We start from the raw sequence: 25,205 nt of genomic DNA on the forward strand, positions 1-25,205 counted from the left end.
AGTGAGATCCAGGACAGGCACCAAAACTACACAGAGAAACCCTGTCTCAAAAAACCAACCACCTCCCAAAAAAAGAAGAAAAAAAGAAAAGAAATAGACAAGCTGATTCTAAAACTTATACTAGTCAAGACAGCATAAGGCTAAGCTAAGCAAAGAAACAAACTGAGCAGGGCTTAGAAGCACATGGCTTTAATTCTAGCACTCAGGAGGCAGAGGCAGGTGAAGCTCTGTGAGTTCTAAGACAGCCAGGGCTACACAAAGAAGCCGAAAAACATTCACATTCACATTCACATTCACATTCACATTCTCTCTCTCTCTCTCTCTCTCTCTCTCTCTCTCTCTCTCTCTCTCTCTCTCTCTCTCTCTCCCAGGGCTACACAAAGAAGCCGAAAAACATTCACATTCACATTCACATTCTCTCTCTCTCTCTCTCTCTCTCTCTCTCTCTCTCTCTCTCTCTCTCACACACACACACACACACACACACACACTCACTCTCTCTGTCACACACACACACACACACACACACACACACACACACACACACACACAACCAAAACCAAAACCAAAACCAAAACCAAAACCAAAACCAAAACCAAAACCAAAAAAAACCAAAGAGGTGGGAGTGGTGGCACACACCTATGACCTCAGCACTTGGGAGGCAGACGCAGGTAGATCTCTGAGTTAGAGGCCAGCCTGGACAACAGAGAAAGTTCCAGCATAGCCAAGACTACACAGAGAAATTCTGTCTTGAAAAACTGAAAGGGGAAAAAAAGAAAAGAAAAAAAGAGAAAATAGCAAAAATTAGAAACACCTATACACAAAGGTATATGCCTATAGCCTCAACTACTTGAAAAAAATCAAAAATGGAAGATCACTTATACTAAAGAGCTCAAGCCTAGCCTGGGCAAGAGACTGAATCATCATCTAAACAACTAACCAACAACAAAAAACAAACCAGGGAGAAATGAACTAGATGGAACTAGAACAATGATTGTGAACTGTCATGTGGCTACTGGGAATTGAATCCTGGTTCTTCTGGAAGAGCAGCCTTTTAAATGTTGAGCCATCTCTACAGCTCCATGAAAAGTGGTTTTTAACAAACTATAAAAACAATTGGGCCAGGCAGTGGTGGCGCACACCTTTAATCCCAGCACTTGGGAGGCAGAGCCAGGCGGATCACTGTTAGTTCAAGGCCAGTCTGGTCTATAGAGCGAGCTCCAGGACAGGCTCCAAAACTACACAGAGAAACCCTGTCGGGGGACCACGACAATTGGTTCTCAACACAGAATTTAAAAAAAAAAATACTGACCCTCTTTATCATCATTTCACATAAAAAAAAAAAATTGGGAGGAAAAGGGATGCTGAGTAAGCAAGGGAAGCTGAATTAAATTCCAGAACGCATGTAAAAGCCTGGCATGGTGATGTGTTCCTATACTGAGTACAAAAGAGGCAGGGGTAGGTGAATCCCTGAAGCTTATTAGCTCTGCAATCTGGTCAAGACTTATTTTAGTAAAAAATCATCTAGTTTATGTGTGTGAGTGAGTGCTCTGCCCACATGCGTTGTGTGTGCACATGACGCAGTGCCCCCGAGAGGCCAGGAGGGGTGCTCTGTCCTCCAGAACTTAAGCGTCAACTTTCCAATCTCTATTTTAACTTTTTACATTTATGTGGGTGGGGAGGGGGTATGTGTGTGTTAGTGCAGCTGTTCAAGGACACCAGAGGTGTGAGCAAGAGTTATAGTCAGTTGGTCTTCTGCAAGGTCTGTACACACGTCAACCACTGTTAACTTTTCTCCACTCGTTCTACCTTTAAACAGACAAATATTTTTTGGGCCAGTCAAAAAAAAAACACTGACCATAAAGAAAAGATAGATATCTATGATCTTAAAGTTGAAATAAAATTTTCACATTTACTTGTTTTGGGTGTGTATATAGTGAATACATGTCATAGCATGTTTGTGGAGGGTAGAAAGCGACCCTTCCACCATGTGGGTTCCAGGATCACACTCAAGTTGTCAAGCTAGACAGCAAGCTCTTTTACCAATGCATGAACATAAAGAGAACTTTCTGAGTTGACAGAAATTTGACAGCTTCTTTGTACAAGGCATGTATAATTATAAAAATTTCGAACTGAGTATGTAAAATCTGTGTAATTTACTGTACAAAGAAAGTAGATTAAATTATTGTACAAAGTCCTTATAATGAATGAGTACAGCTATATTTATTTGTGAAAAAAACTACACACATATAAGATAATCTACTTGAAATAAATGGAATAACTGTTTAAGAATATAAACATTTTCCAGGTTTTAATTTTTTCAAGATTTCACTTATTATTTTATGTCTATGGCTGTTTGTCTCCACGGACATCTGTCCAGCAAATGCATACCTGGTGCCTGTGGAAACAAGAAAAGGGTGTTGGATCCCCTGGAACTTGAATTACAGATGGTTGTGGGTGCTGGGAATGGAACACAAGTCCTTGGGAAGAGCAGGCAGTGCTTTTAACTGCTAAGCAATTTCTCCAACCCCTTTAGCTTTTTATTGAACTTATAATCTAAAAGTATTAACTAATTCAAGGAAGCCAAACCTTGGGAAGGAAGAACCTGACATTTAATGTGTGAGGTCATGGAGAGGTTTTCCCTTGAGCTTGAGCCTTCTCTATCTACCATCACAGTCATGAAAAACTACAATGTTGTCACTGTCTCTATATAAAGTATATTTATTACACTTTACATAGTAGTAAGATTTATAGTGGAAAATTATGTTCTTTATATGTATCTGTACATGTGTGCACATATACAGGCCAGAAGGCAAGGTCATGTGTCTTAATGGCTATGCACCTAATCTTTCAAAAATAAATTTTAATGTTTTATTACATTTATTTATTTATTAGGTGTGTGTGAGGCATGCCATGGTGTTTGTGTTGAGGTCAGAGGACAACTTGCAGGAGTTAATCCTCTCATTCCATTATGTGGGTACTAGTAATAGAACTCAGATTGTCAGGCTTGAAGGTAAAATTATCTTTCCCACTGGGCTATAAAGCTGGCCCACCATACTTTTTTTGAGACACAGTCTCTCACTGAACTTGGAGCCTTTCTGATTCTGTGGACCAGGTTGGCCTCGAACTCAGAGATTCGCTTGTCTCTGTCTCCTGAGTGCTGGGATTAAAGGAGTGTGCCAGCATCACTCAGCCAAATTCAGGTTCTTATGCTTGTGTTGCAAATTCTTTATTAACTGAGTCTTTTTCCTAGACCTATAAACACTGTGTTGTTGTTTTTTTTATTTTTCTTTTGTTGTTGTTGTTTGAGACAGGGTTCCTCTGTGTAGCTTTGGCACCTGTCCTGGAACTCACTTGGTAGCCCAGGCTGGCCTTGAACTCACAGAGATCTGCTTGCTTCTGCCTCCCAAGTGCTGGGATTAAAGGTGTACCCCACTACCACCCGGCAACACTGTGTTCTTGATTGTGTATCATATAGTTTCATGGCCATATAGCATTGTGAAGTTGATAAACCAGACAACTCTGAAACTCTTATTTTGGTGTATGGTGTTGGAGATAAAATTTAAGTGTTTGGAATAAATGACTTAAGTACTCTACTACTTAGGTGAATTGTCAATCCTTGGGGTTTTATTTGTTTTTGTTTTTCAGACAGGGTCTCAACTATGCAGCTCACACTGGCCTTGGACTCAAGATCCTTCTCTATCAATATTTTCAGTGCTAAAATTACAGGCATATGCCACTATACTTGGCTCACGCTATATATTCTAGTAACCAAACCATGACATCTTAATGCACTTTCCTTTAAATTGAGAATCTTTTATCATGCTTGACTCTACAGGGTCTCACTGTGTAGTCGTGGCTGGGCTAGAACTTTGTATATTTATCACACTTGTTGTAAACTCACAGAGATCCACCTGCTGGAATTAAAGGCATGCACTACAACTGGCTACTTTCAAAATCTTTTACAATTGTATATATTTTTTAACAGTGGGGAATCTTCAGAGGAAGAGTAAGAATATCAAGGCAAGCATGCTTATGACTTAGGCCAGTATCCAAAGAAACAGAAAAGGAAAATGGAAATATTACACTTTTTTAGTTAGAACTCAAAAGAAGTGGAAAGGCTTAGCAGTGAAGATCTGCAAGCATGGCCGAAACAGGGTTTTAAATGTCCCATAATATGTTTGTAATAGAAAAATAATCCATGCTGTTTTTTGGGAAATGGAAATGACATTTAGAGCATATTAATACAATCAACTGCAATTTTCTAATTTTCAAACACTTCCCTCTTACTGGCTACCCTAACCATATAGCTTTCTCTTTTTGTTAATTCTTATCTTTCTTGATCTTTTTTTTTGGGGGGGGGGGAGGTGGTTTCGAGACAGTGTTTCTCCATGTGTAGACTTGGCCATCCTAGAATCCAAGATATCTGCCTCCTGTGCTTCCCAGTGCTGGGATTAATGGTGTGTGCCACATCACCAGGCATTTCTTTCATTTCTCTTTTTGAGACAGGGTCTCATTATGTAACTTTGGCTGGCTTGGAATTCTTTATGTAGACCAGGCTTGCCTTGAACCCAGAGATGCACCTGCCTCTGCCTCGTGGGTATTGAGATTAAGTTTGTGTTAACACACTTGGAATGTTAATTTTATGTGGCAATACACTGATTCTCTTCTCCTGTTCCTAAAACCTAACAGCTTTAAATGCTCAAACTCTGTCACAAAACTTTTTTTTTTTTTGAGACAGGGTTTCTCTGTGTAGCTTTGGTGTCTGTCTTGGATCTCACTCTGTAGACCAGGCACAAAAACTTCTTTTGTATCACTAATCAAAACTAATTTGAGGGGCTCAGAGGCTAAGAGCACTGGCTGCTCTTCCAAAGGTCCTGAGTTCAGTTCTCAGCATCCATATGTGGCTCACAACCATCTATAATGGGATCTGGTGCCCTCTTCTGGCGTGCTGGCATATACACAGACAGCACACTGCATACATAATAAATAAATAAATAAATATAAAAAAAAAGGGGGGGAGGCTGGAGAGATAGATGGCTCAGCGGTTAAGAGCACTGACTACTCTTCCAGAGGACCTGAGTTCAATTCCCAGCAACCACATGGTGGCTCACAACCATCTGTAATGAGATCTGGTGCCCTCTTCTGGCCTGCAAGGACACATGCATGCAGACCACTGTATACATAATAAATAAATAAAAAAAAGAATTTGAAGCCAAGCATGGTGGCATACTCCTTTAGTTCCAGTCTTCAGCAAGCAGCGGCAGGTGGACCTCAGTGAGTTATAGCTCAGCCTGGTCTACAGAGTAAGATGCTGTTTCAAACAAACAAACAAACCAACAAAAATTACTATGTGAATATATATCTCAAAGACATTACTAAGAGTGCTTTCTTCTAACAGGAAAATTAAATGCTTAATGTTTTGTAAAATAAATCCCAAACACAGAAACAACGAAGTTATTATATTTGAGTTCATATACCAACATAACAAAGATAGTGCTTTTTGGACAGGAATACATACCAGTGATGCTGTTCTTATAGTTGCAAAGTGTTCTCTATTACGATAATGTGATTTGTGACGAGACACTTGAGGTGGAGACTGTGGATCTGATGCTCTTGTTCTAGGATCTCCTTCTTCTCTGTAATTCTCCTCCTCCTTAAAAGAGAAAGAGAGACAGAAACTATTTTGTAAGGTGAACCATTTTTTGAGGTTTCAAGGAAAAGAATAAAGGCAATTTTAATCAATAATCTTAAAGAAACACAATTTTACAAAGCAGAAATAGGAAGGAACTTGAAATATTATTGTTGTTTTCAACACAAGTAGAGTTAGCTGAAATTATTTCCAGAGTGCGTGAAAAAATACAGATTCAACATATGCAATATACAGTTTTATATTCTATATATTATATGCAAACCAAAAAGCTTGAGCTGGAGAGATTGCTCAGTGGTAAATAGCATGTACTTCCCGCACAGAACCCAAGTTTCATCCCAGCACACACATCAGGCTGTTTACAAGCACCTCTGACTCCAGCTTCAGCGGACCTGACACCTCTGGCTTCCAGGGTCAACTGCACTCATTTGCATGTAACCCCCACATACACAAATATTTTAAAATAAAACCGAAAAACTTTAATGTAAATTAAAAAAACAAAATAATACAACATGTAATGAATGCTTCAAATAATTAATCTTGAGTTTTATAAGCAATGCAGTACAACACCATTTTGTTGTGTTTTCTTTGGTTATAGATAGGTGAAACTATGATAAACTTAAGATTATAATAATATTTCTGCCATTTGTCTAAAATAAACAATAGAGGGCTGGGCGGTGGTGGCGCCCACCTTTAATCTCAGCACTAGGGAGGCAGAGGTAGGAGAATGTCTATGAGTTCAAGACCAGCCTGGTCTATAGAGCTAGTTCTAGGAGAGCAAGGCTACACAAAGAAACCCTGTCATGACAAACCAAAAATAAATAGGTAGACAGACAGAGTAAACACTAGAAAAGATGTAAAAATTAAGGAAAATCGCCAGGCGGTGGTGGCACACGCCTTTAATCCCAGCACTTGGGAGGCAGAGGCAGGCGGATCTTTTTGAGTTTGAGGCCAGCCTGGGCTATAGAGTGAGTTCCAGGACAGGCTCCAAAGCTACACAGAGAAACCCTGTCTGAAGAAAAAAAAAAAAAAAAGAAACCCACTCTTGCTGTTACTGGGTGTGGGGGCTGCTGCCTGTGGCTGAGACAACACTGCCATGAATGTAAACCCAACCTTGTCTAGACTACGAACAGGTCTCAAGAGAAAATAAAAATTATGTAGAATTTTTATAATAACAATGATGTTATAATTTAACCATCATTCATAATAGGTGCTATGTATATGTTAAGATATATTAAGGCTTGGCATATACAGCACACAGAGGCAGAGGCAGCCGGATCTCTGTGAGTTCAAGGCCAGCCTGGCCTACAGGGTGAGTTCCAGGAAAGGCACAAAGCTACACAGAGAAATCTGGTCTCGAGAAGAAAAACAACAACAACAACAAAAACAAAACAAAACAAAACAAAAACAACAATGTGTTTCAAAACAGTAATTTCCCATATTCAGGTGATAGATTAATACTTTAAACCATTGCTATGGAAAACAAAAATGATCTAAAGTTTGTTTTTTGGGCATAGGATGTCCTCTATGTAACCCTGACATCCAGAGATTTTGTATGCACATGCACACACACACACATCTGTACATTTTGAATGCAGATGTCCATGGAGTCCAGAAGAGGGTATTATGTCCTTTGGACCTGGAATTATACACAGCTATGACACAAATGCTTGTTGTGGATGTTGAGAAACAAACTCAGGTCCTCTGGAACAGCAACAAACGATCTAAACCACTGAACCAGCTCTCCAGCACAAACTCTTTTTTGCTTTTTTCCTTTTTCTAGGGGTAGTGGTGGTGGTGGCACACAGGGTCATATGCAGCCCAGGTTGGCCTCAACTTTACTATGTAGCTGAGGTAGCCCTTGAATTCCTGATCCTTCCAAGTACGGGATTCAGGTGTGTGCCACCACACCCAGATTCCAAACTTCTTAAACTTCAAGGAAAATCTCTTGAATTAATCAGTCGAAGAAAATGATGGGTCAAAGTTGAGGGTTTGGCTCCCACCCCCCATAGAAATGCAAATACTCACAGGTTTTAAGTGGATGACAGAACTGTTAGACATTACTGTATGGTCTCCCTCCATCATGTCTAGCTCACTCTTGTCATCCGAGGCATCTGGAAGACTGTTAACACTGCTGCTTTGACTGCTGGCACTGATAGACATACTGGGAATAGACTGATTACTTCCAACACTATTCACTGTTCCTGTCCGGCCAACACCATGATCTTGCTCCTAAAGGAAAAGAGCATTAAACTAAAATATCTAAATCTTTTTTTCAATTATCGATTAAAGGAGAAGAGAAGCCTGATGAACACAAAGAGGTTTCTTTAGTAAAAGACTTCTCATACTCAATAAAAGACTTCTTGTATCCTTTACTACACAACATAAAACAGTTGGATAGAAAGTATATAATAACAAGATTTTTTTTTTGGAGCGAGGACCAAACCCAGGGCACAAGCACTCTACCACTGAGCTAAATCCCAAACCCCTATAAAAATAAGATTAAAGGATTTCAGAGAATCAATGATAATAGCACAGTATATTGGAACCATTGATATTAAAAGTATGTTTAGCTGGACAATTAGTATAAGAAATCAATAAATCAAACTAAAAATTTGTGTTATTTTGGGGAATTATACCTCTTCTTCTTCCTGTGCTTCTACCGCTGGTCCATTATGTGCCTCCTGGAAAAGGAGTTTCTTCATCTTTCTATACTGCAGATTGTCCAGCTCTCTTACTGCATCCTTTGTCCTTTGAATAAGATCTATTAACACTGTGTCCGGGCGCTCTCGAAGAACAAACATGTGCTGGAAGGGAAAAAAATAAAAATAGATTACTTTTTTCCTAATTAGTTCAAATATATTCCTTTCTCATAATCTACAGTTATTACACTATGATATACAATTCATACAATCTATAGCTATCTGATTCTTTTACATCAAAGACTTTTGATACTTAGGAAGAAGTAATTTCTACATTCAATTTGTGCTTACATATTAAATACTCTTGAATAATTCCTCACCATGATATATTTAGTTGGCCAATGAAAATACAGTTGAGAGCTGGGTGGTGGTGGCACACGCCTTTAATCCCAGCACTCGGGAGGCAGAGACAGGAGGATCTCTGTGAGTTCAAGGCCTGCCTGGTCTACAGAGTGAGTGCCAGGACAGGCTCCAAGGCTACACAGAGGAAACCCTATCTCAGAGGGAAAAAAAAAATAGTTGAAATTATCAAAGCATATAAAATCTAAGAAAATTCACTACTGATTATAAGCTATGCTTGCTTTAAGTAACCGAAAGTGAATGAAGTAACCAGAATTTAAGACACTATGGATTTCTTTTTCTTGAGGCAGGATTTCACTGTGACAGTCACAGTTTTGCTTTGAACTAGTGATCCTCCTAGTGCTGAAATACAGGCAAAAACAGCCATGACCAGACTATTATAATATGTTGCTAGTGTGAGTGTTCAAATGGTCAGGCTTCCATTTCTGAGACTATAGATGAGCTTATTCCCTGGAACTACAAAAGCAGTATGGAAAACTTTTACTGTTTTTTTATATAACATGATAGCAAATAATATTATCCTATGTATGTATATTTGTTGTAGTTTAATTTAGCTGACATTTGTGAGTGAAAAAAAATTTACCTGTTTTGAAATTCTAAAACATTAATACAAAAATAGTTCATATAAATCTTGTGGAAACAACTTCTAGCTAGAGTCAAATTCTCATTACTGCCTAGTCAAGATGATTTATTTATTTATTCGTTTATTTATTTATTTATGGTTCTGAGACAGGATTTCTCTGTGTAGCCCTGGCTGTCCTGGAACTCACTCTGTAGACCAGAGTGGCCTCAAACTCAGAGATCCATCTGCATCTGCCTACTGAGTGCTGGGATTAAAGGCATGCACCACCACTGCCTGGTGATGTTTTGTATTTTTATTTTATTTGTATGAGTATTTTGTCTAAGTATGTTTTGTGCATGTGCAGTACCCTCCAAGGCCAGAAGAGAGCATCATATGCTCGAGGACTGAGAGTGCAAACAGTTGTGGGTGCCGGCAATCAACCCTGGGTCCTCTACAAGAGCAACCAATGCTCTTAACCACTGAGCCACCTCTTCAGATCTAATCAAGATATTTTAAGAGAGCTGTGGATGTAGTTCAGTTGGTAGTATTTGCCTAAGATTCACGAAGTCTTGAATTAAATCCCAGTACCATATACACAACCATGGAGAACACAGTACTTGGGATGTAAGGCAGGAGGATCAGTACTTTTGAGATCATTCTCAATTACACAGCAAAAGTACAAGGCCAGTCTAGGATACATGAGATCCCTTCTCAAAAAAGATGCTTTAAGAACCACATTAAGACAAATATGAAGATGTATACTTTTAACCACTGCACTAGGGAGGCAGACAGAAGGATCTTTAAGAGTTCAAGGCTAGCCTGGTCTATATATTGAGTTCCAGGCCAATCAAGGCATAATGAGATCTTGAGTCAAAAAAAAAAAAAAAAAAAGGGCAAGGGGCTGGAGAGATGGCTTAGAGGTTAAGAGCACTGGCTGCTCTTCCGGAGGTCCTGGGTTTAATTCCCAGCAACCACATGGTGGCTAACAACCATCTATAATGAGATCTGATGCCCTCTTCTGGTATACAGGCAAACATGCAGGCAGAACACTGTATACATAATAAAATAAGTGTTAAGAAAAATAAAATAAAAAACCAACCTTCCTGCAAAAAAAAGGGGCAAAACCCACTAAAATCAGTAAAACTATTATACTATTATCAGTATTAATTAAATGGTCAACACTCAAAACTTTTTTGAGAAAGGCCAGTTAAATTGAAGAGAATCTATATTTTAAAATATTGTAAATGAAATTTTTTGTGAGAAAGGAGTTGCATGAGCATGTGCATTCCTATCTATGCAGATGTCAGAAGACAACCTGTGAGAGTCAATTCTCTCCTTCTATAATATGGGTTCCAGAGATAGAACCCAGGTCTTAAGTCTTAAGTGCCTTTATCCACTAGGTCATCTTGGCAATCTAAAGCTACACACTTTTTATACTATTTCATTGCTAAATGAGTCAAGAGTTCAGATGCCAGCATTCACAACGAGGTGAAGTGTCTACAAATGGAGGGGGGACCAGAAGGGCTTGTGATCTTCCAGCCTAGCTGAGATTCTGCCTCAGAAGAACAGTCTTCTCTCTCTCTCTCCCTCCTTCTCCCTCTCGTACACATACACTCTTTAAAAATCTTTAAAACAAAATACAGTATCTAAGGTAAGTCACCAGGGCCAGGGGTGTGGCTCAATTGGGAAAATGCCTGCCTACTATTTTCAAAGTCCTGAGTCCAATACTCAGAATCAAGAAATAATGATATAAACATACTAATATTTTAGCTGAGTGGGTGGTTCATGCCAGCACTTAAGGAAGCAGAGGCAGGGGAATCTCTGTGAATTCAAGGCCTGGTTTATATAGTAATTTCCAGAACAGTCATAGCTACAGAGTTGAGACACTATCTCAAAAAAACAACAATTAGTATTTCAATAGGCTGGGGGAAATAGCTAACTGATAACAGTACATGCTTAATATGCAGTCCTATTTGAGTGCCAGCAGTGAAAAAAAAAAAAAACCCAAGACAACAACAACTTTTAAATTATTATTTTAGAACTACAAAGCCTTTATTACATGTGTTTATTATTTATGAAGGGGAAAACACAACACAGACATGTATGCTGAAATTAGTTCTCTCCTCTCACCATGTAGATTTCGGGGATTCAATGAAGGTTGTTAGCTTTGGAAACAAGTGCCCTTACTGAGCTATGTCACTGGCCCCAAATATAGTATTTTAGTAAAAACCAACATAGTTAATCCTGACTGAGTAAAAAAAGCGTTTTAAAATCATTTCTTAAGGGTTAAAACAAAGTTTTACAGACTGACCTTTAAAAGTTCCTCTGAAGTAGGGCGATCTTGAGGGATTTTCTGGAGGCAAGAATCTACAAAGTTGCGAAAATAATCAGACCTATTGTAAAGAAAGTATCAAGTGAACATATTGCTATTTCCTTTAAAAACACATTCAAAAAGGCATAAGCCTACTCACAGGAGGAAGAATGGAAAAGAAATGATAATATAATTTCATCTATTCAAAGATATCAAACGCAACCAATGACTCAACATTTTTCAAAAATAGATTTGCACAGATCATTTAAAAATCTTAGGCTAGGGGTATAGTGCCACGATAGAGTATAAGTATATACTTGGCTAGAAAAAAAAATCTTGTTCCCACATATTTACCTATCAGAAACAATTCGATATTTAGTCAAAAGGAAGAAAGGCCATCCAGAGTTTTTCCCCATTCAAATACGCTTTCCCACATTCCTTCCCCTTTCAGTATTGCCTTATTTGTGCTTTGGACTGTTTTCTATACAAGCTGTTTTAGAACATAACTCTTACTCCCTCTGGAAAAGAGCATTTGTTTGTTCTGTTTTTCAAGACAGGCCTTCTCTGCGTAGTCATTCTGCAGACCAGGGAAGAAGAGCATTTCTAAACACCTGAGCAGTTGTTGTCCCTGACCAAAAGGATAAGATTTCCATTACATCTAGAAAACCAATAAAGGTATATTTTAAAAATATTAAAAGCCTGTTATGTGTCATGGGAGCTCAGTGGATCACTCAATAAATAATTACTCCATCAATGTTTATCTCTAATATTAAAAGAGTAACATTTTTTTGTTGTTGTTGTTTATTTTTTGAGATAGAGTTTCACACTATAGCCCAGGCTGGCTTTGAATTTGAAGCAATCCTCCTGCCTCATCCTCCTAAAGGCTAAGATCATAGAAAATGAGACTTGTTTTTCATTGCACAAGTGGTCATAAGTAAGAGTTTACCATACGTCTCAGAAGAGACCTCAGGCATTGGACTTTTATATAATGTTGGAACTGTTAGAGACTATGGGAACTTTCAGAGATGAAATAATGTATTTTGTATTATGAAATGAACATGCAAGTTTAGGGGAAAGAAGTGTAATGCTGACAAGGTGTGGAATAGTAGTCGTTAATCCTACCAACTGGAGAGAATTTAGAATCACCATGGGAACACACCTCTGAGGGGGTCTATGAGGGTGCTTCCAGAAAGGTTCAACTGCAGAAGACTCACTCTGAATGCAGGTGGCACCATGCCATGGGATGGAGCTCCAGACTGAATAAATGCATCAAAGCAAGTAGAGCTCCATTATCCATCTCTTTCTAATTGCTCACTGAGGACACAATGTATCAAGCTCCTACCACTAATGCCTTCCCTTCACAATGGACTATATCCTCTAACTGTGATCCCAAATAAATTCTTCCTTCTTTAAGTTGCCTTGTCAGGTAAATTATTAAAGAAATGAGAAAAGTAACTAATATACATTTTTTTTCAACTCATAACAATTCTAGTCTCAACTTGTTAATAATCTCTTCTCCACATACTACTTTACATGAAGTTTTATCAAATTAAAGACTACACACCAGAAGAAAAATCAGAGCAATGAGAACAACATAGTTAGAACATTTCCAAGGTTTTAAATAACCTAACAATTTTGAAAGAATCAAACCATTTTACCTATGTCTTATACAATATAAATGATAATCTATTCTTCATACAATTATCACAACAGGTTATAGCTGTGCATTTTTAAAAATGCTATTATTACGGTTATCTGTGCTCCTAAAATTTAATAGAAAAGTAAACCTACTTTCTTTTCAGTAAGTATATTTACTTACATAAAATTAAGTCATCTTGATAATGATTTATATTTTATCAATATTTACAAAATTTTCAAAATGTTAATCAATATCTTGTGGGAATACTCACCATTCATTAGACTGTAGTGTAGGGGATTCATTTTGGGCTATGTGATATAAGGCACTCATTGCATTCATATTAAATAAAGGAGGCTTCCTCTCCGCTATAAAAGAGAGGAAACCTTTCTGTTAAAATGTGAATATATAAAAATACTAAAATGTTAATCAAGTTTTTAAAGAAGATATTTTCAAAATAACTTTAAGCTTAATAAAAAATTGTTGTAGACAGAAAAACCTTTTTGTTTTGTTTTTTTGAGACAGGGTTTCTGTGTAACCCCAGCTGTCCTGGAACTTGCTTTGTAGATCAAGTCGGCCTTGAACTCACAGGGATGCGCCGGCCTCTGCTCCCCGAGTGTTGGGATTATAGGTGTGTACTATGACACCTGGCTACAAAGAACCCTTTAAAAATATTTATAGATTCATTTTATGTATGTGAGTGGCCTGTTTTCACGTACACTGTAAGTGAGAATTAGACCCCATTACAGACGGTTGTGAGCCACCGTGTGGTTGAACTCAGGACCTCAGTTAGCTCCCTTACCAGCTGTGCCATTTTTTTCTGCCCCTACAAAGAGCTTTTTTTTTTTTTTTTTTTTTGAGACAGGGTTTCTCTGTCAAACAGTTCTGGCTGCCCTGGAACCCACAGAGATCCTTCTGCCTCTGCCTCCCGAGTGCTGGAATTAAAGGTGTGCGCCATCACTGCCTGGCAACAAAGAACTTTTTAATGTAACTCAGTTGAGATAAACTACTTGTTCTGATGGCCCACCATCCCTAAACATGTCAATATACAAGAACATTTTCATAAAAGCCATACGATATGCATTAAATTGTGCCACCTAATGGTGTTAAAGTCACCTGGTACCAAACCCCACTGAAGTTTGGTTCCAAAGCCTCAATCATGCTATAGGTAGTTTTAATCACTTGCGCCTATCAAAGAATCAGGCCACTGTACTGAGTCCTCACATTCAAACAGAAAACTGTTCATATTTCCCTATTATTTGGGGAGGGGGGTGTGCATGGTTATGCATGCCTTTACATATGGATCCGTGCCTTCCTCTATTGCCCTAACACAGGGGTCTTTCCCCCCCCCCTTGGTTTTTCAAGAAAGGTTTGTTGTGTAGTCTTGGATGTCCTGGAACTAGCTCTGTAGACCAGGCTGGCCTCAAACTCAAGAGATCCACCTGCCTCGCTGGGATTAAAAATGTACACCACTACCACCTGGCAACACGGGTATTTCCTGAACTTAGGAAGCTGAAGGTAGTAGGTGAATCACCATTGTTTGGAGCCAAGCTGGCCACACTCCTTCCCTTTAAGTATTATCTTATTTGTACTTTGGACTGTTTTCTATAGAAATTGTTTTAGAACATAACTCTTACTCCCTCTGGAGAAGAGCATTTGTTTGTCTGGTTAGTTTGGTTGGCTAGCAAGTTCTAGGTACTTGCCTGTCACTCACACTTAGTGCTGGGATTATAGTCACCCCTAGATTTTGACATGATATTGACATGAGTGCTAAGGATTTGCACTCAGGCCATGTTTACAAAGCAAGTGCTCTTATCCACAGAGCCATCTCCCCAGGCCCTCTATTTTCTTTTATTTTTTATTGCTACATTTAAATTACCTGTTTGTGTCTGTATAGGGGTATGCATACAAGTGGAGATATCCATATAAATCAGAAGAGGGTATCAGATCCTCTAGAGTAGTATAAGCTCTTAACTGCTAAGGCATCTGTCTAGTCCCCTACATAACTTTTTAATAATCAATATTAATCTTTACTTCTCATTCACAGTCCCTACCTTTGATTTTACTTTTTAGACAAGGTCTCACGTAGTAGCCTAGGCTATCCTGGAACTCACCATGTGGCCAGCTTGGCTCCAAACAATGGTGATTCACCTATCTTCAGCTTCCTAAGCTTTAGGATATAAATGTGATCTATCATACCTGGTTTCTCCCATTCCTAATATCAGATATTTGTATCTTCTTTTTCTAAGCACAATGAAAAAAGGTTTATCAATTTTAATGTTCTTCATAAAGAATTAGATTTTAGTTTCAATGATGCTTTCTAGTTTTCAATTTTCTGTTTAAGTTTTATTTTGATCTTTATTATTCTGTCTTGTTTATCCTGAGTTCAGATTATTCTCTTTTTTCTGCTTCCTAAAATGTGAAATTGGGGGAGACAGCTCTGTTGTTGGTTGTTTTTTTTTTTTTTTACTCTTCTCTTTTGGGGGGCCCGCCACCCAGCTCCCAAATAAATCATACACAGAGGCTTATTCTTAATTATAAATGCCTGGCCTTTGTTTGGCTTCTTTCTTGCCAGTTTTCCTTAACTTATCCTGTCCACCTTTTGCCTCTGGGCTTTCCCCATTTTCTTACTTCTGTAAATCTTACTCTTACTCCGTGGCTTGCTGTGTAGCTGGGTGGCTGGCCCCTGGAGGCCTCCTCCTTCCCTGGCTTCTAGTTCCTTTTTTCCCTCTCAGTTTTCTCCTTCTATACATACTCTCTGCCTGTCAGCCCCACCTATCCTTTCTCCTACCTTGCTACTGGCCAGTTCTTTATTAGCCCATCAGGTGTTTTACACAGGCACAGTAACACAGCTTCACAGAGTTAAACAAATACAACATAAACAAAAGTAACACTCCTTAAAGTAATATTCTACTACATGGCTCAGCGGATGAAAGCACTTGCTACCATGCCTATAACCTAAGTTCAATCCCCAAAACCCACATGATGGAAGGAGATAAAAGACTCCCCTCAGCTGTACTTTGATTCCCCTGCATATACACAAGTGTAGACAGCCAATGACACCAGAAGAGGGTGTCAGATCCCCTGGTGCTGGAGTTACAGGCAATTGTGAGACACCTGATGTCAATGCTGGGTGGCTCTTAACAGCTAAGTCATCTCTCTGATCCATTTTTTACATCTTCTCAGTAGACAGAATTAAAAGACACATGCATAAACTTAACAGACATACACAACACATTCCTTTCTACATTATTATTGAAAATAGCCAGGTGTGGTGGTGCATGCCTTTAATCCCAGCACTTGAGAGACAGAGTCAGGCAACCTGGACTACATGAGACCCTGTTTCAAAAAAGCAAAATCAAACAAACAAAAAACCAAACAAAAGAAACAATAATTCAGCATTTCATCTCAAATTCCAATCCCAAACTACAGAATTTGTTACACTGTACTTTAACAATAGCAAGTCTTATTCCTATTACCTCCTCTCTTTCCTTTCCCTCCATCTTAGTCTCATTCTGCAGGGCAGGCTTACCTAGAATTCATGACAATCCTCTTATTTCAGTCTCCCAAGTGCTGTGATTATAGGCATGAATCATCATACCAAGCCTTTAATGTTTATTTGATAATCTGCTTTTGTGTATAGCCAGGGTAGCATTTCTGCTACCATTCTCTGCCAATGCCCCATCCCAAACACAGTGAGAATAACTTCTTTTCTGTTTCTGACCACCTCAGGCAAACCAGGTCTCTTCTTTGCAGTGAGGAATGCCTCATTAGGGGAAATCCATCATTTTTATTAGGCTCTATCACTATGCTTGGTTAACCCAAAATATGGATTTCCTCTATAGATACTAACTCTATACTTCCCTACTCTCCTTGATCCCTGCTAACTCTCAGCTATCTCTAGGAATGAATGCTTTAGTAACTCTACCAGACCTTTTAATCTCCACACTGGACCTTCCTCTTGTATACATACTCTTTATCCATTTCTGATTTCACACTATGCTACAGGAGCTCACTTCTACATTCGAGCCTGATATCCACCTAGGTTAGCATGGTTAGTTCACTGGCTAGCGGGTATCTATATTCTATTTCACATAGTAGCTTTAAAACTACTATAGGGAGTCAGGCAATAGTGAGGCACACCTTTAATCCCAGCACACCAGAGACAGAAGCAGGAGGATCTCTTTGAGTTCTAGTCCAGCCTGGTCTACATAGTGAGATCCAAGATTTTAAAAAAGCAAATTCTTTTTTTAATTCAGTGTATCCCTATGTAGTCCAACCTGATTTGGACATCACTATGTAGGCCAAATAAAGATCCTCCTAAGCCTTCCACCCAAATGCTGGTATTACCATATGTGCCATCAGGACTTTATCTTTTTTTTCTTTTTCTTTTTTTTTTTTTTTTTTTTTTTTGAGAAAGAATCTCATGTAGCCCAGGCTGGGCTCTAAATCATCATGTAGCTGAGTATGACCTTAAACTCCTGATTCCCCTGAGTGATGAGATTATAAGCATATGCTACCATGCTTGGTTTCTGGGTTACTGGTATCAAACACAAGGCTTCATGAATTCTATGTTCTACCAACAAAACTATCCTCTACCTCTCACATTCTTGTAAGCTACTATGTAAATTTCATTTAAACAAAATAATCATTTATCTGATTATTATTTTTTAAAAAACAGGCTCTCACTATATAGCCCTGGTTGGCCTGGAAGTTAACTCTCACTATGTAGGCCAAACTGGTCTCAAACTCACAAATTCTGCCTGCCTCTACTCCCCAGTGCTTGGAATTAATTAATAAAGGCATGATGGTATATGCATGGCCATTTTTTTTTAATTTCAGAGGTCTTATTGCTTATTATTGTGTGTGCATTTTTTCCCAACTGCAACCTACACTGCATACCTACATTACTATGGTTCCACTTGAATAAAGTCTGGCTTGCTGTCTTTTGCAGGTCTTACTAAATTTCCCAGGTTACTCTGAGTCCACTCTCTTGTCAGGCAGACTTTGAATCTGCAGTCTTCCTGCCTTAGCCTCTATCCTAACAGGAGTCAAGGCCTACCCAACCAAGGACAGCTTGGACATCTAATTTCTAAACTTAAAAGTAACTAACTTGCAGAGTGGTAATGGTGTACGTCTTTAATCCCATCATTCAGGATGCAAAGGCAGGCAGATCTCTGTGAGTTCAAGGGCAGCCTAGTCTATAAAGAGAGTTCCAAGACAGCCAGTGCTGTTACACAGAGAAATCTTGTCTCAAAAAACAAACAAGCAAACAAAAAAAAAAAGTAACTAATATATAGTGAATAATTCATGGATAATTAAGAAACCTACGGATAGTAAATATGGTATACATTCTAAGTGTTAAACAAACATTAATTAATGTCAAACACAGATATTTAAGACCATAGTGAAAAATTATTTTGGAACTAATTTAACAGCAAATATATTTAATCTCATATATGCTAGGTTAACTAAATTATCAGATAATCAAAGCAAAAGCTTTATATGATTTATTTCTCCCTTTAAATCTGAGGCTGAAGAGATGGTTCAATGGCTAAGAGAACTGGCTGCTCTTCCGGAAGACCTGAGTTCAATTCCCAGCACCCACACAGAGGTTTGGAACCATCGGAAACTATAGTTAAATCACTCAACAGAATGGTTTTAGACCAAAGCCTTGTAATTCACATCAGCTTAGCAGAGAGCATCTTTTCCTTTGCCTTTGAAGAGAAACTCAGAAAGTCTCTTTTAGCTTAATGTTTGATAACAGACTTTTGGACGGTCTTTAGCAATTCTTCCATTGTATATTTTTTTTCTCAGTTTCCAACATGTGGGATTCTGAATAAACACGAAATTTTGTTCCTTTAGGGGAAAAAGCGCATCCAAGCTAATTGCTGTAGTGCTGGGAATCCCATAGCCAGCATTAGTATGCCAATATCAGGACAGAGGCCAGAGTTGTTACTGGTACCTTCATTACACTCTCCCTGCACATGCATGGAACTCAGACATACATTCAGACAAAAGTATTCATACACATATAACCAATTAATTTTTCAAATAATTGAGATCTAAGACCAAAATCCAATTTAATATGGTGATTGAAATAAAATATTGGATCAAAACTTAATTCAGCTAGGTGTGGTGGCTTACACTTTTAATCTTAGTACTCAGGAGGCAGAAGCAGTTGGATCTCTTTGAGTTTGAGGCCAGTCTGATCTATATAGCAAGTTAGAAGCTAGCCAAGGTTATAGAGTGAGATCCTATTTCAAAAAAACAAAAGCAAAAAAACTTAATCCCTAGTAATAAAAAATGATGCTTACCTAATTCAATACATGTTATTCCAAGAGACCATACATCAACTTTGCCATCGTACTGTCCTTCATCCATGGCTAAAATTACTTCTGGGGCCATCCTAAAACATACAATATTCAATCAACTTAAAAGTTTGAGAACATAAGTTCCATCAACATAAATAACATTGAACTCCAGCCAATATACGTAAACAAAATTTTTTACAATGGGAAGCAAATTAGAAGTTGTGACGTAAGGAAAATAAAAAGTTGTGACATACGTAGTTAGCAATGCTCAGAAAACATAATACTTATTCCCACCATCTGCCATGACCATTTAACAACATTCCAAAAGGAAAATACCAAAGCAGGGTTATATCAGAATCTCATTATAAAATTTTAATCCTTGTTTGAAATATTGAAGTTTACCATGGGCAACAAACACTGTCAGCTGTTTTACCTGAGATGAAAAGGCAGGCACATGGCCTAGCCATAAAATTGTATCCTGACCCTTTAATGTTTCTTTTAGAAACTGGACAGTCACAAACGTCTCTAAAGTATGCTTTTGAGACTTTACATCCCAGAGCCATGTACAGTTGAAACAAGTCTTTTATAAAATAAGAAGGGAGATTTCAAACATAGATTTAAAAAAAAAAAAAAAAGATTGAGTGAACCAAAGGTACTATTTTTAGAATCTACAAAGGTAATACATGGAAGTTTAAATAGCTGAAAAATTATTTCCTTCAAATTTTCACTGACAGATACATATAAAATTATTCATAAACCAGAACAGATATTACCTAGAATTTCATTTAAAAAAAAAATACCTGGGGTAGAAAATAGGGAGGGCAAAATTAACTATGGGATAAGGTTATAGGGCTGGGTAACTGGGATGAAAAATCTCACCCATACTTCTATTTTTATGTACATCTGAAATTCCTCAAGCAGAAAATTCCAAACAGCAAAATCCCTCCAATTGAGCTACCAGTCTAAGCAGCAATATAAAGTAAATTTGCTCACATAAAACAGAAGCAGGAGGATCAGGGATGCACATAACCCTCAACTAAATATAGGGAGTTTGAAGCTAGCCAGAGCAACAGGAGACACAGTCTCAAAAAAGAAGTGGTGCTGCTGCAGCAGTTATAAGCATCGCTGCTCTTCTGGAGGACCTCAGTTTGGTTCCCAGCATCCATATCAGGAGGCTCATCTGTAGAGTCACCTGTAACTTCAGTCCTAAGGGTTCTGATTCTGGTACATGGGTACCCCATACATGTGGCACACATATTCCAAGACACAAATTTCACAAATTTATTTTAAAAAGTAAATTTTAAGAAAACTTGTTACTGTTTAGTGTGTCTATTTCCTCTATTTGAATGCTAACAACATTTTACTCTCATACCTAATACACAATACAGTGAATAAGAGGAAAACAAAGTGGCAAGGATTAAAAGGACAGATGAAAAGGGAAAAGAAAAAAAAAAGCATCGTAAGGACAAACCTGCAAATCTATATTTTAAGTATGAAACATAAAGTAAAAAATATCAAAAATGATAGTATATTTTCAGGAAAATGACATCTTAGAATAACATCTGGGGGCTGGAGAGATGACTCAGAGGTTAAGAGCACTGGCTGTTCTACCAGAGGTCCTGAGTTCAATTTACAGCAACCACATGATGGCTCACAACTATCTACAATGAGATCTGGTTCCCTCTTCTGGCCTGCAGGCATACATGCAGGCAGAACACTGTCTACATAATAAATAAGTAAATCTTAAAAAAAAAAGAAAGAAAGAAAGTATAATAACATACTGCTTACTTTAATTATGAGCATCAATACCAGATAAAACCATTCTTACCAATATGGTGTTCCCACAAAAGAATTGGCAGGGGAAGCCATGGAAGCAGATCCAAAGTCAGCAAGTTTCACCTGGCCTGGCTCTGTCAGAAGGATATTTCCTGCTTTGATATCTCTGGTTTAAGGGACACAGAAAATTAGTTAACTTCCCTTCATTAGATTGTGTTTAAAAATAATAAAAACCAAAATGTTGTCAGACAGTAGAAAGGAAATATAAAATAATCAAGTACTGCAATAATTTCATAGTGATAATAAAATCAGACAACAAAAACAGAATTCAAGTAAAAATAGAGTAACAATTAAGAGAATACTTAACAAAACAAAAAAGTCAGGCAACTGTATCACACTATGTGTGTTTGAGCTTGTTTATTAGTATGACAATGGCTTTGAAAAATATAATAATCATTTCATGATTTCATAATATTTCCAGGTATCCCTTTTAACATTTTTGTTTTCTTTTCTTTTTTTCCTGGTTTTTTGAGACAAGGTCTCTCTGTACAGCCCTAGCTGTCCTGGAACTCACTCTGGAGATCAGGCTGGCCTTGAACTCACAGAGATCCACCTGCCTCTGCCTCCCACGAGCTGGGATTAAAGGCTTGAGCCACCACCACCTAGCATTAACATTTTAAGAGTACAGAACCTTATCTTCCAAACTTGTTAATAACAAAGAATGAACCATTCTCAAGCTTCCACATAGTTCTGGATTAAAATGAAATGAAAACTGAAACACATGGATAATACACTATCAATGCCCCCCCACTATCCAAACTAAACTATATGGATATTTACACAACAGGAATATATGTTCCATAGATGCTACAATAAATACTTAATTTTTTAAACTTAAAAGACAAAAAACAAGTTTACATGACTTACTAATTCTTGTTATAGTAAATGTAGTACTGAGTATAATACACTTTTACGTGTGTTTTTTTTCTTTCTAAGTGCTTTTGTGTATGTGGCGCTGGGAATTAAATCCTTATGCACAGTGAGGCACTGTGGAGATGAGAAATCATATTCCAATTCTGCCACTCACTCACTTGCTACCATAGAGATTTCTCTTGGACTGCACTTACCCTCATCTAAAAATAATGACAATCCATTAACTCCAAATGACTGTACTGCATAGTTCAATATTTACTGTCTGGATCACATAATTTTTGAAATGCTAATATCTATCTGAAAGTCAAAACTAATAGCAGTGTTAAAAATTACATCAAAATGGTTTTTGTCCATGTCACAGAATCAATGGAACAAATCTGTCATTATCAGTTATCAGGAAGACAAAAGAGCCATTAAATTCAAGCTCTAATCTATTTGGCTTTGCAATCTTAGGGAAATTATAGTCACAAATTAGAGCATCGATTTACACAGAAAGACAGACTCTATGATCCCTAATGCCCCTTCCAGTTTGCAAATTAGGTAATTCTACAATTAAGTTCCATAAAATACATATGCTTTAGGAAACATAGCGGCACACATAGGCAAAAATAAAAATTATCCTAACAGACATGTATACTATCCTATTTAGACATGAACAGTCTAAATAGTGTTGAGTTTATATAATTCTTTTTGGCTCAAGTAAACAAAAATTTCATAAACATTGAACTGTAGGGATGATAAATTCAACAAACCATTTGCTTGTCAATATATGATAATTTTTGAGTCACTTACCTATGGATCATGGTATGAGAATGTAAATAAGCTAATCCCTGGAGAGCACCATGTGTAATTGCTGCTATTTCCACTTCTTGTAATGGCTTTTTATGAACTGAGAAAAAAAATTTATTTGAAAGTAATCACATAGAATATTCTTGTTTAAAAAATATATAGGGATAACGAGACAGGATATTGGGTAAATGTGGAAGCCTGAGAATCTGAGTTCAATGTGCTAAACATATATAGTGAAAGGAGAGAACTAACTCCTTCAAGTCATCCTCTGGCTTCCACACATGCACTGTGGTGAACATGCACAAAAATGCAAACAGATACACATATAAAACAAAGAAAAATTTTTTAAAAAAAACTATTTTTAAATAAATACTAAAAATTGACACATTAAGCCGGGCAGTGGTGGCGAACGCCTTTAATCCCAGCACTCAGGGAGGCAGAGGCAGGTGGATCTCTGTGAGTTCAAGGCCAGCCTGGTCTACAGAGGGATCCAGGAAAGGTACAAAACTACACAGAGAAACCCTGTCTCAAAAAACCAAAAAGAAGCCGGGCAGTGGTGGCGCACGCCTTTAATCCCAGCACTCAGGAGGCAGAGGCAGGCGGATCTCTGTGAGTGTGAGGCCAGCCTGGGTTCCAAGTGAGTTCCAGGAAAGGCGCAAAGCTACACAGAGAAACCCTGTCTCGAAAAATACCAAAAAAAAAAACCAAAAAGAAAAGAAAAAAAGACACATTGGGTTTTTTGTTTTGTTTTGTTTTGTTCCCCTCCACACACACACACAGGGTTTCTCTGCACAGCCATGGCTATCCCAGAACTTGCTCTGTAGACCAGACTAACTTCAAATTCAGAGATGCCCCTGCCTTTGCCTCCCAAGTGTTGGGATTAAAGGCATGCACCACTACTGCCCAGTTGACACATTGGTATTTTTAGTAACTATGTATATAGTATGGTGTGTGCACCATAGTCTATGTGTGGAAGTCAAAGGAAAACACTGATCCTCACCTCCTACCTTATTTGAGGCAGTCTCTTTGGTATTTGCTGTTCCGAACATGCCAGGCTATCTAGGTCACAAGCCTCCAAGGATTCTCTTGTCTCTACCTACAGCTCCTTGTGAAGCACTGAAATTACTGCAGCACACAACCATGTCTAACTTTACTTGTGTTCTGAGGATTTGAACTCCTGTCTTAATACCTGTGTAGCAATAGCTTTACTCGCTGAGTTATCTCAAGGGTAATTTTTAAAAAACAGGTATTTAGCAAGGAACAATTTCCATGGGGATAAAATAAAGCCAAATAAACGTCCTAACTAGTATACACTTACGACAAGTGTTAACAATAGTCAGTCAACTGTTCCTCTAAGCTTAACAAGACCAAACAAAACTTGATGACTGTGAAACAAAAAAGATACTTGCCCTTTTTTTTACTTTTTATTAACAGGACAGATCAAATTGACAGAGAATTTTTTTTTCAATGCATATAAAGTTTCAATGAGAAAATTTGCCTACTTTGTAAGAATAGCAAATTTCATGTGAAGAAAATGTCAAAGGCAAGGAATTTTCTAATTTCTGCAAAATTTTATTTTTATTTAGTATTAATATTGTTTAAATAAACTCTAACTGAATTCATTTGGTTTGGTTTTTTGAGAGGGGTTTCTCTGTGTAGCTCTGCCTGTTCTGAAACTCACTATGTAGACCAGGCTGGCCTCAAACTCAGAGGTACACCTGCCTCTGCCTCCCCAATTCTGGGATTAAAGGATTGAGGCAACCAGCAACCACCTCCTGGCCTAAACTGTTATTTTATTCTAATATTGTAATAAACAATCAAGGTCAGGAATGGTGGTACATGCTTTTAATTAAATCAGTCAAGATGCAGAAGCAGGTGGATCTCTGTGAGTTCAAGGCCAGCCTGGTCTACATAGTGAGTTCCAGGACCTCCAAGGACTACATAGAGAGACCCTGCCTCAATATATAAATATATAAATAAATAAATAAATAAATAAATAAATATATATATATATATATATATATATATATATATATATATATAAAATATTCATCCATTTATTTATGGTTTTTCAAGACAGGGTTTCTCTGTATAGCCCAGGCTGTTCTGGAATTCACTCTGTAAACCAGACTGGCCTCAAAATCAGAGATGCCCTGCTTCTGCCTCCTGAAT

General features: G+C 37.9%; 1 protein-coding gene across 3 annotated transcripts in view; it reads right to left on the reverse strand.

Moving 5' to 3' along the window:
- Taok1 (TAO kinase 1) overlaps positions 1-25,205 on the reverse strand; it is a 112,445-nt gene that overhangs the window by 22,067 nt on the left and 65,173 nt on the right. For 2 of the 3 annotated variants that reach the window (XM_042282429.2, XM_006977440.4), the window contains exons 6-13: positions 23,037-23,133; positions 21,364-21,477; positions 19,539-19,630; positions 13,496-13,589; positions 11,586-11,667; positions 8,290-8,457; positions 7,679-7,882; positions 5,522-5,656 (exon numbers count right to left, since the gene is read on the reverse strand). In XM_042282429.2, the coding sequence (XP_042138363.1) occupies positions 5,522-5,656; positions 7,679-7,882; positions 8,290-8,457; positions 11,586-11,667; positions 13,496-13,589; positions 19,539-19,630; positions 21,364-21,477; positions 23,037-23,133 (986 nt within the window). Of the gene's footprint in view, positions 1-5,521; positions 5,657-7,678; positions 7,883-8,289; positions 8,458-11,585; positions 11,668-13,495; positions 13,590-19,538; positions 19,631-21,363; positions 21,478-23,036; positions 23,134-25,205 lie in introns of those variants that run through there. The other variant, XM_076577602.1, reaches the window with a different exon arrangement.

Source organism: Peromyscus maniculatus, chromosome 8, assembly GCF_049852395.1.
Source record: "Peromyscus maniculatus bairdii isolate BWxNUB_F1_BW_parent chromosome 8, HU_Pman_BW_mat_3.1, whole genome shotgun sequence".
Classification (NCBI taxonomy): domain Eukaryota; kingdom Metazoa; phylum Chordata; class Mammalia; order Rodentia; family Cricetidae; genus Peromyscus; species Peromyscus maniculatus.